The sequence below is a fragment of the Truncatella angustata genome (assembly GCF_020726525.1).
Source record: "Truncatella angustata strain MPI-SDFR-AT-0073 chromosome Unknown BKA67scaffold_2, whole genome shotgun sequence".
Taxonomy (NCBI): Eukaryota; Fungi; Ascomycota; class Sordariomycetes; order Amphisphaeriales; family Sporocadaceae; genus Truncatella; species Truncatella angustata.
Window position 1 is genome coordinate 6,661,974 of NW_025763382.1, and position 14,493 is coordinate 6,676,466.

Consider the following 14,493-nt stretch of genomic DNA (forward strand, 5'->3'; position numbering starts at 1 on the left):
AAAATTTGCGCAATCTGGTCATGCATGTGGAGAGACAGAGACAAATAATCGGGCGCGTTCGGGCAGTTCATTGCTCATGGCTCAGGTTAGGCCAAGAAGCTGGGAATAGAGCCAAGAGCGACACCGGAGCGACGACAGAGCTAAAAGCGAGGTATTTGTGTCGGCGTTCGGATCTTGGGGAGCGGGCTGGTGGCTACTGTAATAAATGGGCATCCAAGCAAAGCAAACAAAACAAGGCAAAGTAAAGCAGAGCAGAGCAAAGCAAAGCAAAAGCACAAGCACAAGCAACCCTGACACTGACTGACGTCGTGACGTGAAGATAACCGTACTAACCTAGTCCAACTTAACCTACATACGAATTGAGCTTATCGGTGGGCTGGTGATAAGCTGTCAGGTTGGAGCACGGGCCCTTCACCTCGGTGACGCTCCTCGGAGTGAAGTGGGGTGTTCATACGTACCACCAGTACCAAGTAGCATACCGCATTCAGCATACAACTTGACTACCTAACTGACACAGTTGACAATCGAACTGAGTGTGGAAGGGCTCAGGGACAAGCCAAAGGGCCCAGCGAACACGCCAACAATCAATTATATCACCACCACTGACAACAATCTCATACAAAGCTGCCGGCCACAAACCTCATACGTGATACTTACCACAATACATTAAATTAGAAGAACTCACAAAGATCTGCCACCACGATCATCCCTCCAGGAGCAGAGAGTTCGGGGCCTTTATATCATTGACTTGCGAAGCCCATATCCACTTACACCGACTCCGGCGGCCATCAAATCCGAGCAAAGTACGGTGCTCCGAGCTCAACCCAAAACGGTACCGAGTATTCACATCACGATGCCACCTCAAGGGCCCCTGTCGCCATCGCGACCTCTGCCCTCGCGAACCTTCAATCTGCCCTCCAGCTCATCGTCTTCCGACACAGAAGACGATGACCCCAATGCTCTCCCCTTCCCGACAGCTCTTCCGCGCACCGACTTCCTAGCACCCGACTTCGATGCAGCCACATATCTCTCTTCCTTGTCAGACAGGCATCAGACCCTAGAAGACCTGCGATCAGACCTGAGAGAGAGAAGCGCTGCGATATCCTCAGAACTTCTGGAATTGGTCAACGCGAATTACACGAGCTTCTTGAGTCTGGGCAGTGAGCTCAAAGGCGGAGAAGAGAGGGTTGAGGATGTAAGGGTCGGTTTGCTCGGTTTCAGAAGGGCAGTCGACGAGGTCAAGGGCAGAGTTTCTGACCGCGGACGCGAGGCCAAAGCTCTGAACCACGACTTGGGGCATGTACGAAAAGACATTGAAGCTGGCCGCAGATTGCTAGAGCTCAATGACCGGCTAGAGTCTTTGGAGAGCAGACTAGCAGTCAACGGTGCCGAGCCCGAAAGTGAAGACAGTGAAGAAGAGGACGACGAGGACAGCGACGTAGTAGGGACAAGTATCGCCAAGCTGACCGACCTCGCCAAGGACTATGCTACGGCAGACGACTTGGCAGACACAATTGGCCGGGATAAGCCGCTCGTCAAGAAGATGAACGATAGGATGACCAAATGCCGGAGCACTATATTACTAGACCTTGCGGCAGCCTTGAAAGAGGCGAAGAAGGCCGGATCTGCCGGTCAAGGAAAACTCTTGAAACTGATGAGCATATACGCCCTTCTGGACGCGCAACTAGAGGCAGTTAAGACTTTGAAAAGCATATGAATGACGCGATGCAGCTTTTGCCGGAACATGTTTTCAAAGATACCCAGACCGACTCAGACTCGGTCGAATAAATTCTATTGCTTTACCTCTACAGCTCGGCCTTCATCAAGCAGACATCAATTGGAAGCCCCCTAAAACCTTTTGGCATCTTGGAATGAAAGCTACGGTGAATCTATGGAGACCTACATTGATATCGGAGTGAATCAATGGTAAGAGAAGAAGGCTCGTCAGGTTCTGCCAATTATCCAAGGTTGATCTGCTGGCAATAGCTCCCAGCCTGTTGTGCGACACACGAAGGTCTTTATAGGGGAAAACGCTGACATGTATCCTGCCAAGCTTCAATCCCGCTTACTTCTGAACATCATTGTGGTTGAGCCTGTGAGCGAACCCTTGAAAGACATTTTGAATCTCTGTACGACTCAAGACATTTAGACAAACCTGATGTACTGGATGTTTACACTGAATTCGTTAAGGGAAAATATTTCATTTCCTAGCGTCAGCAGGGCTTCGACGACTCCTAGAACATATACTCTCACCATAATACGGAATTTGAACTGCAAGCCGCTGAAATTTAGTGGGCGGTTCAGAAACATCGACAGAAACCATATCAGACTCGACCTGTGAGAACCTGAAGCCCATCCATACCACATGGATCGTAGCAAGTCGATTATGATCTTAGTTTTGACACGGGGCTGGAGTATGATGCCCCGTTTCTTCAAACCTCTGGGGATGCATGATATCGACCTCCCGTCTCGCATGCAATCGTAGGTCGAAATGACTATTCGATCTCGATGTTACCGACATCTCTGGGATATGATCAAACTGTCACACCTGTCGTAAATAGTTTCAATATTAGGTTTCTCTCAACCACAGTAGAGAGGCTTGGCATGTCTACCCAAGGTCTACGCCGTTGATGTAGAGTCCCGGAGCGCACATGTATGACATGTTCCTGCTTATCATCTTCAACCTTGCCGAGTCTCAGTGGCGCAGTTTCGACCCCTGGAGTTTAGTATGTCACTGTGTCAACGTTAACGGCTTCCGACACGGTAAAGGGCAACGTTGACCTGACGAAGTCGACCGGCGGAGTGTTCGATACCCAGCTGGTATTCACTCACAGATCACGATATTACGCACAGCAGAGTTTGGCCTAAGATGGCTTTTCCCACCGCAAACAACCTCATCATGAATTTCATTTCTCAAACAGGTCACATCCACACCATGATGGCAACGGACACCACAAGGATGGCTATTATTCGACAGGGTATAGCCACCAAGATGGCTCGCCGACGTGGAATAGCCGTAGTGGAAATGGTCACTCGAACGGCTTCAACTCGAACGGAATCCACGCGGTTGAGAAAAGTAAGGTGGTCGTGGTACACTTCCCCCTTCCGCTATGGACGAAGAAGGATTCCAATACCTTCTGAAGCAGGGAATCAAGGTCGGAGGACCTATACTGAACAACGTCCTGGGCAGGGCTCTGTCTTTCGCCCTTGGACCACTTGGTGGTTCAGTTGTTTCCCTTGCTAGCATCGCCATCTCCGCTGCTCGCAAGCTCACTGAGTCGGGAAGGGCCGAGATTGGCCTCGGACCTGCCATCCCTGAAGGTATAACCGAGCGCGCCATCTTGGCTGAGGCTGCTTCCCAGGCCATGATGCAGATAGACAAAATGACCCTGGAGGAGGAAGGCTTCTTCAGTGACACGTGGAATGTCATCAAGAAGATCGCCCCATGTAGTCGCAAAGGCCGCTTCCGGTGTTATCAAGGCGGTTGTGCCGGTTAGTAGCCTGCTTGGCGGTGCCAGGGCCGAATCCTTCCATGGACCTCGACCAATCAACCACTTCAACTCCGTCGGATATGCCAAAGAAACGCCCAATTGTGAGAACGACGTTCGGAGCCAGCTTCAGAGCCATGATACCGCGGGCGAGGAGTTCCTTAGCATCTCGAACTCCTTGCCTCAGCGTCGATATTTGAGTTTTATGGAGTTGGTTCTGTGCTTTGCACACTAGCATCAATTGGTCCGGGTTCCAAAGTAAGGTGTTCGGGTTGGATTCAATACAAAAAACGTCTCTTTTGCATTAGCGGTAAATCTGTTCTGTACTATTGACACGCTCACTTCGAACATACCATTCGTTCATGAGTAACTTGTTCAGCGAGAACTCACTGGTGCAATATTTGAACTTCATAGACAAGCCATAGATCCAGGTCTTGGCGTACCACTTATAGCTAATCGGTTACTCGTCAAAATGAAATTCAGAGAACGTAGTAAGCCACTGAACCCAATAGTTGATTTTAAACTTCCATAGCGTTCTCATCACTGAACCAGAACAAACTGCAAACAGAGAGCATAGAATAAATAGCAACATGACTGGATAAGACAATAGGAGACTATGCTTCGTGCTCGTCTCTTCTTGTACAATGGACCAATCGTAATGTAACGTGTCATATCATGGCAGGGGGTCGAGAAAGATTGTGGTTCTATTTCTATTTCTATCAATTTGTATTTTCTATTTTTTACTGTTCATATATCAAGGAACCACGAGTGAGGGGTCTGGTTCCATTCGTCCAAGTCGTTCAAGTCATTCAAGTGAGTCTGTTACTCAACATCTAAGGACGGCCTGCCTCCCAGGTAGTTGCGAAGCGGCCGTTGCTGGATCGGATGACGGGATCACCATGGTAGTCGTCGACGTAAGCATTGGTGATGCCGACCTCGGAGATGTACCAATCGCGCACTGCGGTGTTGATGGAGCCATCCAAGTTCTCGCTGGCTGCGAGTACCTTTTGTCCGTTACTTTTTGTGGCGTAGGCACCAGTTGGTGCACCGTCGAGGATCGACTGAGTGAATCCTATAGAAACGCCCGTTCCATCGAGAGCGGAGATTGAGACAGCGCCGTCGCATCCCCGGATGAGGCTGACGTCGGAATAGGCGATCCCGCTTGCGTCGTAACCAATCTCGAACCAGGTTCCCAGCCATTGTGCAGATTTCAAGTTGTACTCGTCGGTGCCGCGAGTGATGCGACCCTGAAACTGGGCGGGGAAAGAAACGAACTTTGTCTCTCCTGCATCAATCCAGATGTATTTGTAAGGCATGGTATCGCAGTTGTTGTGGTAGATGTAGTAGCCACGCTTTTGGCTATCAGCGTTCTTGATTGTCACACCTGCGCCTCCATTGTCGGATTCACCCGTGGTCAAGGTCGCCGATGTGTTGCAAGTCCAGCGCTTAGCGACGGTGGAGTTGGGCCTGAGATGGCTGTTTTGCTCGAGTCCATTCTTGCCGGCAGTTGTGGCAGATGGAGAGAAGGGCATAGAAGCTGCGGTAGCCGCGAGCAGGGCCAGGGTAGACAGTGAGAAGAACATCCTGATGTTGAGGTTGTCTAGCAGTCAGAGAATGAAGCTATGATAAGGGAGTGTTTTGAAAGCACCAGGCTATGTATTGTAAGGAATGTGTATATTGATTTATCGACAGGTAAAAGAAGGACTGTCGATGTGGAGGTACTGCTTGGTGAGTTATTATCAGCCATCCGGGGCTGGGGAATTCTGAGACTATATACACGGAAGACGAGCCACTCCCAGGGCGTTTTAGGTTCCTAGGAGCATGCCTACATTGCTGTGTACATTTCAAGAGAGCACGATTCATGACATGCACACACGCTGCTTGCATCCTAACAGAAAATGGCCAGAAGCCTGACTACGTCTTCTGGGTCCTTCTTGACGTGTGTATAGGCCCACATTTGTCGTTATAGCCAGACCGTGCCGTCGGTAGTTCGCATCAGCTCGGTGTGGCTGTCATACGGTTAGGGCTTGTTTTATAAGGGTGACCTGTGTCAAGCAGTGAGCTGATAGTCTGGCGTGAACGTGTAACAATAGGCTGAGAAACCCCTCGATTGCTGACTCAAGTCATCCCAGCAGCTCACAGACATTTGTTAGTCTATATCAGCAAGTATCTCCAGTGACCTTTTTTTTTGGAAGATTTGTAGAAAGAGTACGTCGCGTAAGCAAGGAAAACTTACCACCGGGGTATGTCCGAGACATGGATAGCACTCACAAACTCGACACTTATTGCCAGTTGCGGTATAAACCCAACAATGTGCAGATAATCGTATCGGTAGAACTTCCGAACTTAGCAGGATTCTAGGTCTCTCTCCCACTTGCACGAATGTGATTGCGTGGGCACTCTTGCAGTAGTGTCTTGGTACCTGGCGGACCTGACCCGCCCCCGGTGCCAAGTCCGTGGTGTCCATACTTCGGAGGGCTTTGACAGGCGTCAACGGGAGCTTGCTTGCTCGGACCAGTACTATCTTGTCATGATTGGGCTGTAAGGGCTTCGATTTATTTCCACATCACAATAGAAGCGTGCTTTGGAAACGATCCGGCCGGTTCCAACCACCGCTGTTATATATCCAATCACGTTGGGAAGTGGCATATACTGGAGGTGACGGGCGTGAAACGGACGTCCGAAACACTCTATTCGAATTGAGGTGACAGGAGCTGAACTGACAGGCGCCCTTTCTCACAGCCTGAGACTTTAGAGGCTCTATTATGACTCTGCAAGGGACGGACCCGAGCTAGTGGTTCGCCGTTTAGGGGAATGACATCGATCTACTCGCTAGTGCCCCCAGGAGATGCACAAATTTCACCCCATAGATTCATCCAGACCAAAGAATCTGCCGCCGTTGGAAAGTTGTGAAAGGCGCCGGGCGCCATGCAAGCCACATGCATGTTGAAAAAGAAGAATGGCGGTCAGGAACTGTTCAGCCTGTTCTAATTTGTTCTACTCATTGATGGATGGCCATTCTTCACAGACAGCTGCGCGAAAATGGTTACACTTGACACGCGTGCGTTTCCCGCATCTCCCACGTGCGTTGACAGAGTGGAGAAGTACCGAGTACTATGCTTTTAAGGTTTCGTGATGTAGGGGAGGGGGCATTATTCAAAGATCCATTCCAGGACAGAATTTTCACAAAACGAAAATCAGTTTCCACAACTATGCATAAGACTTTGGCTAGTTTTGTCGCATCCCGGTCATTTATGCTCAGTGCCTCGACAATCAGCAAATGGACGACGTTGGGGCTCAGCACCGAGTTGCGACTGCACGGCAATAATACGTAATCCCAATTGCCTCGTATACGTATCCATATAGCCGTATGCTCTTTCTTACTTACTGTTGGGGATTGCGTATCATTTCAGTTCATCATCTTCGAAGAAGCACGTATCGGCGCCATGACCAAGAACACCAACCGTTGGACCATGATCAAGTTCAGCCGTAGTTGTAGCAGGTGTGCGAACCGGTTACTGTCGGCGTCGAGGTTCTGGTCCCGGCAAAATAATCCGATCACGCGATTTGCTCGATGTTCTTGTTTCTCCGTGACTCGAAGGACTCATGGGCAATTCTACACATGGTTCAGCACATACTGTAGGATATCTCCGATTCGTCCACATGACACATGCTTAGTAGCAATCCATCGCCACTACTTCTGGCACCACGAAACTCGTCTATTAATTTGCTCAGTCAAAGGAGCCACTGTAAATTTCTGCGGCGGCCCATACTCAAGCGAATTCGTCTTATTCCCGCATGAATATGCGACTTCATGTTATAGTGTCTGCAAGAACGACAAGTACGAGCTGCGTCGCCACGTATCTTGCCATCCCTAGGTCCAGCGGTGGTGGCATCGTTCCAACGCTTCGCCTGGCCTGATCCTCGCCAAGGTCGACGAATAGCACGGCGTGGCTACGCCGTCCCACACCTGCATCGAAACTGGTCCTTTATGTCTGGGCCTTATCGTCACCTCGCATGTACGAGAGGCAATAGATGCAGCATTCTCTTCTCTAAACCACCCCCTCCCTAAAATTCTAACTTCGATCAGAGTTTCCGTGAAGTCCGCCAATTCATGTCATGAGTTTATACAGGAAGGTGATTGGGTGAGCACAGAATATCACTTATCGAAGCAAACCTCAAGCAGTGCCGAAGCTCCCAACAGCGAAACTAAGGACGCTGGCCCATAACGTGTTCAAATTTATGACATCACAAATTGGGAAGCGCTCAACATATTGCCGACCAGCAAAACTACGTCTCTTTTGGCGGTTGCAGTTGCGTGCGTACCTACATCGTCCAGGGTCCTGTTCTGTCATTATATGTCGTCCTACTTTCATCGCTATTAGTTAGCGCAAATTCGTTAAAGAATGAGAGTTATGCTACAAGTATGTGTCAAGGAAAGTATGCATAACGGTACAATACGCTGTTGAGGATGCATCCAGCATCTGTATTTCGGAACGCTGTAACGTTATGTCTCAGCTGCAACGGGATCCATAAATCCTGTTGTCGGTCTACAACTTGAGATTCTGAGTCGCTTGTTCAAGATTGGCGATGATTCAGCGATTCCGTCAGTGGGCTAATCGTGATAGTCAACGGGACGCAGGCCACCTGCTCTTACAAATGTTCTTCATGGACCAAGCCGAAATATGATGGAACTAGCAATGGGTCGAAGCCCCCCTGACATTTGCAATAGCTGGGTTGTCCAAATATCTTCGTATGTCGAAGCCTACGCAAACATGTCCCCTACATCTCAGCTACACGATCTTAAACGCAACAACCTCGGTAAGGTTGGTTGGTCTCGGCCACAAGTCATTTTCGTTTGCGCAATCATCTACACTCGTTCTATCCAAGTATGTGATGATATGCCATCGCAGCGCTGAACTTGAGAATACCGCCAACGATGTCGCCTCACTAAAGGTTGAAGAGGTGTGGGTGGCTTACACTGCTGGGACTGAGACTATTACCAAAGTTAATTGGCTATAAATCGGATCGCATTTGCACTCGGGACACTTGAGATATTGATTTTTCCATGAGTCACTTGGGTTCAGCATTCCCATGCTATAGTTTCTGGACAGTTGTTAATTCAGCCGGGTCAATGTTGTCAAGAGTCGTGCGACATCGGCCCGAAGCACACTGCACTGCATTTCCCATGTACTGGTTGACAGAAGCTTACGATAGATCAGTGAAGCTGTTCTTCTGTCCTATCCGTGATAAAGCCGGTGCTCATTCACCAATCGGAAGCATGGCATTGCCATCACTACCCCAGGACTCTATACATTTGCTGTACTATCCTTACCCCACATCGAGACCCGGCCGGAGATGGCCCTCCACTCTGCCCACATTCCGAACAACAGCATTAACCTAGGTTAGGTGAGTATTGTGTTTGTTATATTGACAATAAATACGGCAATTTCACAGTTGCACTGCCAGGTTGAAGGATAGGAGGACGGAACATTGCATCGCAATATCCATACCAAGAACATTTATTCTTTTCTTTTCCCCCTTGAATTGTTATATTCGGATCCGCGATTATGGGTGCCAGGCATTTGAAAACAGCCGCCTCTGTAGCTAATACTACCATTAATCAGAAAGTTTCTGACATAGTGCAAAATGTTATCGCAGATATCAGGACCAACGGTGACAAGGCGGTGCGCTCGTACTCGGAGAAGTTCGACAAGTGGACACCCGAATCCTTCAAGCTATCTGAGGCTCAAATCCAAGACATCATTAGCAAAGTTCCGGCGCAGACAATCGCCGACATCAAAGAGGCACAGAAGAATGTGAGGACATTTGCGGAAGCACAGAGGGCTAGTATCACGGACTTTGAGGTCGAAATACAGCCAGGCGTTTTCCTCGGACATCGTTCAAATCCGATCAATGTGGCCGGCGCGTAAGTTATGGTGTTTACATTCTATATAGACACTTCAATTGATACTTTCATTAGTTACATACCCGGAGGTCGATACCCACTTCTGGCATCTGCGCATATGACCATCATCACTGCCAAGGTTGCTGGCGTCAAGCACGTCATTGCCTGCACGCCTCCCATCGCAGGCCAGATCCCCCATGCTACCGTCGCTGCCGCGCATCTGGCAGGTGCAGACGAGATTTTCCTGCTTGGTGGCACGCAAGCAATCGCCGCCATGGCCCTGGGTACCGAGACCGTCCGTAAAGTGGACTTTATCGCCGGTCCCGGCAACGCCTTTGTAGCTGAGGCTAAACGGCAGCTCTTTGGTGAGATTGGCATCGATCTGCTCGCAGGACCTACGGAAGTATTGATCGTGGCGGACGAGCATGCCGACCCTTTCACAATTGCCACAGACCTGCTATCACAGGCGGAACATGGGCCGGACTCACCAGCCGTGCTTATCACCACAAGTGAAGATGTTGGTAACAAGACGATCCGGTTTTTGGATGAAATATTGAAGAAGATGCCGACCGCAGACCTGGCGGGAACCTCATGGCGAGAATTCGGCGAAGTCATCGTGGTGGACGACCTGGATGAAGCGTATAAGTTGGCGGATATTTATTGCAGCGAACACGTTCAGATCTTTACGGAGGAACCGCGCGCAGCACTTGGGAAAATGCGGAACTACGGCGCATTATTCCTGGGTGAAAAAACCTGCGTCAGTTATGGTGATAAGGTAAGTGGCATTGGTTATTACGGCCAAGCATCTAATATACCTTAACTCCATCTGGAAGTGCAAGTACGAGGCAGTGAGCGAGTCGCTAATGCATCCAATAGTGTATTGGCACCAATCACGTCCTGCCCACCCGTGGCGCTGGGCGTTACACCGGCGGTCTTTGGGTCGGCAAGTATTTGAAAACCCAGACGTACCAGGAAGTTGTGGATGAGAAAGCGTCAGGGGAGATTGGGCGGTTGTGTGGTCGTTGCGCCAGGGCAGAGAACTTCGAAGGCCATGCTCGTTCAGGCGACCTTCGCGCACACAAGTATCTTGATGATCAGCACGAGTGGATCAGTGAGGCGAAGGCATGAACTGCGTATTGCTCTGAATGACCGCAATAGCGTTCCTAATTGTGTCCCGCCGACTATGAATGGACAAGCATCATTTACCTTATGCCATAGAGTCAGCTTCGCGTCTGAGAGCTGATATCGTGATGTGTCCTAACTAAAATGGACAGTTTCCAGTTGTGTGGCATGTCTTGACCGTTCCGGATGTTTGAGTTGGATATAACTTGGGTTTCGAGTCGGCCAATGCAAACTTTAATTGCTTTTAGGTCAGTGTTTGTGTTAATTATGATCCCATAACGAGTATGATCGTGAACTTCAGTTCACGGTTCGGAGCGAAAAGATTTTGCGCGCTGGCGAGCGCGCTCCTTTGCAGAGAATGAAGGCTCCCTACCCGGAGCGCTCGTGGTGAGGAGCATCCCACGTTGAGGACTCACAATAAGTACCTGCCGACCCGGGTCCGTCCACATATCACCGAGAAAAAGAGCTGCTTCTCATCACATGACTCAAAACCAGTCAGGAGGAATGACTATCAATTAATCATTTGATGGCTTTTGTACTCAGACAATGCCCAGTGTTCTAACAAACATGCCCAAGTCTACTTCCAGCCATCAATTCGTCATAAATCTACACAGCGACAAATCGCTTTGGGCGCAGCTGTACGAGCTTGGGAGACCGGCTGCTACGCTTAGCTAATTCAGCTTCCTGTAAGAGAGACTCTCTAACTACCGTGGATCTCCTATGTTTAGTGCTTCGGTACGTTCTCAGCTGTTCTTCCACAATCTGGCTTACTTGTTGTTTCATTTCCTCATTGACGTCGTCAGAACTAGTCTGCTCTGATATGTTCACTCCCTCGAGCTGAAGCTGGCTGTTCACTCTCTTCAACACCGTTTCCTCATTGAGGTTACCTACTGCCCGAAAATGGGGGCAAATGTGGTGTAACACGTGCTTGAGGGACTCCGTCTCTTGGTTTGTGAGAGGCGCAGGACGAGCGGCCCATTCAGCTTTCCAACGTGTCTCAAGATCGTGATGGGGATTGATGCTCTGTCCCTTGGCGGCGGCTTGGATACACTGAGGACAAGGACGAGGAGCCATCGCGTAGAACGAAGTTCTGTCATCGGCCCGGTAATAATCCCCTAGGTACTGTCGCCTGTAGCGCTCATCCACTTCCTGGAGAGTATCCACGTTGAAGAAGGATTTAAAGTTGCAACTGCAGCTATAAATGGTCCAGCCAGTGAACTGAGGCATTCTGACTTGCTCTGCAAGACTGAGTGTGTCCAAGAACGGATTCAAAGTTGATACTCTGCGACGGACGTTTGTGAAAACAAATATTTGAAAAGAATGACTTCGGTTCGGTTTGGTTGGCATGAACCGGGAAATTGCGCATTACTTATATCGTAGATTAAGACGATCTGGGACAACAGCCCTTTGTCGCCATGGCTCGAGACATTCTTTGAACACCTCAACATAATCGCGTTTGACGAACAATAGCAATGTGTTGCATTAAAGAAAGAAAATAAAACAGGTGAACAACCGAGAAGGCATTACAATCATTACTGTACAGCATTTCGTTGTTCTACCTACCTTAGCGGTTGCCAAGGAACACATTTCAGAGTTGTGTCGCAGTATAATGATTGTGACTGCATGCGAAAACAACAAATTTTGCGAGATATCTCTCCACACCATTTTGCAGGCACTCCTACTTGTTCTACTTGATTATGACTGTATTGCCAAGTTGATGACGACATAGAGTATGATGCAATGAGTCATAATGTGATTCCCGGTATCGGGAGCTAATCGACATTAAATTCATTGCAGCTAAACTGAGCTCTTTCACAACACTATACAGTATTGGATTGTCATATAGCGCTCATAAGTTACGAAGGTCATCAACATGCAGTCAATATCTGCCGAGCTACGCAATCGTGCTTGGAGGAAGGACGATTACCTGGTCTCCACCGACTCCAAGCTCATCCCCCTCCCAACCCTACATGCCGCATTCGCCTCATCAACGCTCTACTGGGCAAAAGAGTTGCCCGATAATGTTATGCGAGAGACTTTGGATAATTCATTGTGCTTTGGTCTGTATAGACTGGCCGCAAATTCTTCTGGGGAGCATGTAGAGCGCCAGTCAGCCGATCAACCGCCTATCTCATCCAGTACGACGACCGATTCTGACCTCGTCGGGTTCGCGCGTTGCGTTACAGACTATACCACATTTCTGTACCTGACGGATGTTTGGGTAAATCCGAGTTCCCAAGGAAACGGGCTAGGAAAGTGGCTCATTGCGTGTGTGCAAGAGGTGATTAAGGACATGCCACACTTGCGGAGAAGCATGCTCTTCACCGGTGACTGGGAGAGGTCAGTGCCGTTCTACGAAAAGATTATGGATATGAGTGTCCTCGAGACGAAGAGGGGAAAGGGTTTGGCCATCATGGAGATGAAAGGAAAGGGGCACTGCAACTATGATGGAAGTGGGAGCGCTTATCAATAACTAATGTTTTGCACAGTTTTGCACGGCGCAAACTGAATCAAATTTCTAGATGATCATCAAATATACTTGACGATATAGGAAGAAATTCATAACACTGTCCCGGTACTTCCCGCCAATCAGAACTTGTCGGCAAGGAACTTTTGAATGCCGAATTGTAATCCCGTCACCGCTGCGCTTCCGTGATCTTCGCCAGGGAAGTCTCGTGCCAGTACGCTACGAATATGCGCACAACTATTCATACGTGCCACCAGCGCTGTGGCACTGTCTCTCGTAGTTCTTAACTCCGCATGAGAAATCCTTTTCTCAAAATCTACCTCAGATTCCTCTTCTCCCCTCACCAAATCTTGTGGTCCAGATCCCCACGTAATTAATAGCGCAGGTGCTAAATTGACGGGATGCTCGCGCGCAAGGAAGGCTGCTTCTTGCTCCTTGACCAAGGACGAGTTATTCCAGCAAATATTGGGACTTGCCGCAATGAATGTATCAAAGAGCGCCGGCTTGGTATACAACGCGTTCAATGCGAATATCCCGCCGTAAGAATGTCCAAACAGAGCCTTACGGTGTGTGTTGAGTGATACCTGCGGGAAGAGCGTCTCGTGGACATACTTCATCACATCGTTCTGAATAAAATCCAGGAAGATATCTGCTTCGCCAAAGGAGAGGTCTGTTCGAGGATTTCCATGCCGATCAAGTGGCATTTCGAATTTGCCATCAGCTGTAGATGGAGTGAGATCCGGACCCCTGCGCCGATCGTAGACAATTTTCGATGGAGGATACCCAACGCCCACAACAACAGCTCTGGTGTTGTGAGTGAACTCCAGACGCCGAACAATATCGACAGCTGTGAAGAAATAGGCATTACCATCTACCAAGTAGCTGGTGATTATTAACGACCCTCTCTTATTGCTCGAGAACCCTTCTACTCACATAGTGGAAATATCAGCAGAATCGCTTTCAGGGGGGTTCCGATCTTCACCCCATCGCAGTGGCCATGCTATCTGCACTAGATAGTCTCCTCGGCTTGAATGTGCCGTATATTGGCAAGTATTCGGGGGATGAGCACGCTCAAGGTTCAACGCCATTTGATCTGGATCTTCAGAGTTACCAATGCAAACAGGACATGTATGGTACTTTAGGCAAAGCGGCTGTGAATAACATATTCAATATTGACGTGGCCTTCAGCCCCAGGGTACGGCGTTTGACCCTGTGTAGGTAATCGCCACATTTTCTCAGGTCGGTGGGTTCGTAGGGATGTACCATATGTAGAGGGAAGCTTGGCTGTGGAAATCGCAGATATATTTAGTATCCGCATCAGGGACCCTAGCATTCCAAGCGACAATCCACGAAAACGTTGTAGAGATCCTGAAAGAAGTCGCTCTTTGAACCTATCATTTCATTTTGCACAGCGATTAGATATCCAAATCTACTCTGGCTGTCTGGCTGCCATAGTTTACTACAGATTAGGATTTTGGGATCACCATAGTTCCGGTTCTGACTTTCTT

The 14,493-nt window shown here is 49.0% G+C and overlaps 7 protein-coding genes across 7 annotated transcripts; 4 read left to right on the top strand and 3 right to left on the bottom strand.

Annotated features, from left to right (window-relative positions):
• Positions 1-455: 455 nt before the first annotated feature.
• On the top strand, positions 456-1,931 carry BKA67DRAFT_210273 (oligomeric golgi complex component, COG2-domain-containing protein). Its single transcript, XM_046095483.1, has one exon. The coding sequence runs from the start codon at positions 854-856 to the stop codon at positions 1,715-1,717; it is 864 nt and encodes a 287-aa protein (XP_045962513.1). The 5' UTR covers positions 456-853; the 3' UTR covers positions 1,718-1,931.
• Positions 1,932-3,110: 1,179 nt separating this feature from the next.
• BKA67DRAFT_533439 (uncharacterized protein) lies at positions 3,111-3,497 on the top strand (the record flags this gene model as incomplete). The annotated part of the gene is made up of 1 exon (XM_046099701.1): positions 3,111-3,497. One exon carries the CDS (start codon positions 3,111-3,113, stop codon positions 3,495-3,497), a length of 387 nt encoding a protein of 128 aa, XP_045962514.1.
• Positions 3,498-3,872: 375 nt separating this feature from the next.
• Positions 3,873-5,071, bottom strand: BKA67DRAFT_674211 (uncharacterized protein; the record flags this gene model as incomplete). The annotated part of the gene is made up of 1 exon (XM_046108751.1): positions 3,873-5,071. One exon carries the CDS (start codon positions 5,069-5,071, stop codon positions 4,322-4,324), a length of 750 nt encoding a protein of 249 aa, XP_045962515.1. The 3' UTR covers positions 3,873-4,321.
• A 3,987-nt stretch (positions 5,072-9,058) lies between these two features.
• Positions 9,059-10,524, top strand: BKA67DRAFT_656485 (histidinol dehydrogenase; the record flags this gene model as incomplete). Its single annotated transcript, XM_046106949.1, has 3 exons — positions 9,059-9,417; positions 9,472-10,171; positions 10,273-10,524. 3 exons carry the CDS (start codon positions 9,059-9,061, stop codon positions 10,522-10,524), a joined length of 1,311 nt encoding a protein of 436 aa, XP_045962516.1.
• Positions 10,525-11,124: 600 nt separating this feature from the next.
• On the bottom strand, positions 11,125-11,745 carry BKA67DRAFT_533442 (uncharacterized protein; the record flags this gene model as incomplete). Its single annotated transcript, XM_046099702.1, has 1 exon — positions 11,125-11,745. The coding sequence occupies one exon, from the start codon at positions 11,743-11,745 to the stop codon at positions 11,125-11,127; it is 621 nt and encodes a 206-aa protein (XP_045962517.1).
• Positions 11,746-12,208: 463 nt separating this feature from the next.
• Positions 12,209-13,077, top strand: BKA67DRAFT_557596 (gcn5-related n-acetyltransferase). The gene has a single exon (XM_046102272.1). The coding sequence runs from the start codon at positions 12,392-12,394 to the stop codon at positions 12,989-12,991; it is 600 nt and encodes a 199-aa protein (XP_045962518.1). The 5' UTR covers positions 12,209-12,391; the 3' UTR covers positions 12,992-13,077.
• A 30-nt stretch (positions 13,078-13,107) lies between these two features.
• Positions 13,108-14,073, bottom strand: BKA67DRAFT_656487 (siderophore esterase IroE; the record flags this gene model as incomplete). The annotated part of the gene is made up of 2 exons (XM_046106950.1): positions 13,108-13,867; positions 13,919-14,073. 2 exons carry the CDS (start codon positions 14,071-14,073, stop codon positions 13,108-13,110), a joined length of 915 nt encoding a protein of 304 aa, XP_045962519.1.
• Positions 14,074-14,493: the final 420 nt, after the last annotated feature.